The 1,993-nt window shown below is 62.9% G+C and overlaps 1 protein-coding gene across 1 annotated transcript in view; it reads left to right on the top strand.

Annotated features, from left to right (window-relative positions):
• Positions 1 to 244: 244 nt before the first annotated feature.
• The window catches only part of ILF3 (interleukin enhancer binding factor 3), a gene marked incomplete at both ends in the record, with an annotated part of 5,978 nt that continues 4,229 nt past the window's right edge, over positions 245 to 1,993 (top strand). Inside the window, 2 exons of the mRNA XM_010726990.2 lie at positions 245 to 513; positions 593 to 740. Coding sequence (XP_010725292.2) covers positions 245 to 513; positions 593 to 740 — 417 coding nt within the window. The remainder of the gene's footprint in view (positions 514 to 592; positions 741 to 1,993) is intronic.

The following is a 1,993-nucleotide window of genomic DNA, read 5'->3' as shown; positions in this document are numbered from 1 at the left end:
GGGGGCTTGGGGCGTTGGGATCCCTGTGGGGTTTTGGGTTCTGGGATCTGTGTGGGGTTTGGAGCGTTGTGTTTCCCAAAGTCTTTGAGCGTCGAGTTTCCCGTATTTTTCAGTGCGGTTGGGTTGCCTGATGTCTTTGGGTGTTGGGATCCCCATAGGATTTGGGATATTGGGATCCCCATGGGGTTTGAGGTGTTGGGATCCCCATAGGATTTGGGATATTGGGATCCCCATGGGGTTTGAGGTGTTGGGATCCCCATAGGATTTGGGGTGTTGGGATCCCCGTGGGTTTGGTGTGTGGGGTTTCCCACGTTTCTGCGCTGTCCCCGCAGGGATCAGAAGGCGGCGGAGCAGCTGACGCGGACCCTTCGTGGCGTGATGCGCGTGGGGCTGGTGGCCAAAGGGCTGCTGCTGAAGGGGGACCTGGACCTGGAGCTGGTCCTGCTGTGCAAAGACAAACCCACCTCCGAGCTGCTGCAGAAGGTGGCCGACAACCTGGGCGTGCAGCTGGCGGTGAGTGCGGCGGGGCTGCGGCGCTCGGTGCCGCCGGTTCTCCCGGCACGACGGCGCTGAGCGGCGCGCTGCGTTTCAGGCCATCACCGAGGACAAATACGAGATCATCCAGGCGGTCGGCGACGCCGCCATCGTCATCAAGAACACGAAGGAGCCGCCGCTGACGCTGACCATCCACCTGACGTCGCCGGTGGTGCGGGAGGAGATGGAGAAGCAGCTCGCTGGAGGTACGGCGCGCGGCGGCCGCCCGCGGGCGCTCCGAGCCCCACAGACGTTCCGTTCCGTTCCGTTCCGGTTCCCTCCTGGAGAGGCTCCCCAGCGTGGGCCCCGGTGGGACGCTTCTCACCTTGGGGGGGGTCCACGTCTGGGTGAGTTCCGAGCTGCCCGGCGCCCTCCAGGCGGGAGCCGTGAACCCGAGCGGCGCCTCCCGAGCGGCGCTTCGCTCCTTCTGTCCTTTTTTTTTATGGTTTTGTTTCTGTTTTTCATTTCCTTTCACTTTGGCCGTTGGTTTTGCTCACCCACCACGTTCACACGGCGCCGCGCTGCCCCCGGAAACGCCGGGGATGCGCCCAGAGCGCCCGAGGGATTGCATGCCCTGCGACGGGGCGGCTCCGCGCTGTGTGCTGCAGCAAAAGGGAGTGCAGCCCTGCAGCCCTGCTGCCCCGCTGCTCTGCTCACCTGTAGCACCCCTGCAGCAGCGCAGAGCTTTGGGTGACTTTGCTGCCCCCATTTGGCCACCGATCCGCCCCACTGGGAGCCGCAGGCGCTGAGCTCTGTGCCGGCCCTGCGCCTTTAGCCTCATCTAGAACCCTGGTGCTCAGCACTGGCTGCACACCTGTAGTGTTACCTAGAACCCTGGTGCTGTGTGCCGTTAGCCTTATCTAGATCCCTGGTACTCAGCACTGGTTCCACACCTCTGGCGTTATCTAGCTGCTTGGTGCTTTTGCCTTTAGCCTCATCTGGAACCCTGGGGCTCAGTGCCAGCCGTGCACCTTTAGCCATATCTAGAACCCTGAGGTTAAGTGCCGGCCCTGCACCTTTAACCTCATCTGGAACCCTGGTGCTCAGTGCCAGTTCTGCACCTTTAGCCTTACCTAGAACCCTGATGTCCAGCACCAGCCCTGCCCTGTGGCATTACCTAGAACCCTGATGGCCAGCCCTGCCCCTAGCATTACCTAGAACCCTGATGCCCAGCCCTGCCCTGTGGCATTACCTAGAACCCTGATGCCCAGCCCTGCCCCTAGCATTACCTAGAACCCTGGTGCTCACCGGCCGCGCTCCCGTTTTGCTGCAGCACGCTCCGGGCCGCGCAGTCGGTGCTGTCCGTTCTGCCGTTGGATGTCTGACCTCTCCCAAGCCTTCGGTTTGTCCGTTTTAGGGACGTTGGACCTTTGACCAACAGGACGCTGTCTGTCACTGCTGGGCCGGGCAGTTCCCCTCCGGGCCGAGGGCTCCTGGATCCCGGCGGAGCTCCGCCCCC

The sequence above is a fragment of the Meleagris gallopavo genome, unplaced genomic scaffold (assembly GCF_000146605.3).
Source record: "Meleagris gallopavo isolate NT-WF06-2002-E0010 breed Aviagen turkey brand Nicholas breeding stock unplaced genomic scaffold, Turkey_5.1 ChrUn_random_7180001865759, whole genome shotgun sequence".
Lineage (NCBI taxonomy): Eukaryota > Metazoa > Chordata > Aves > Galliformes > Phasianidae > Meleagris > Meleagris gallopavo.
This window is presented reverse-complemented; position numbering and strand designations above follow the sequence as displayed.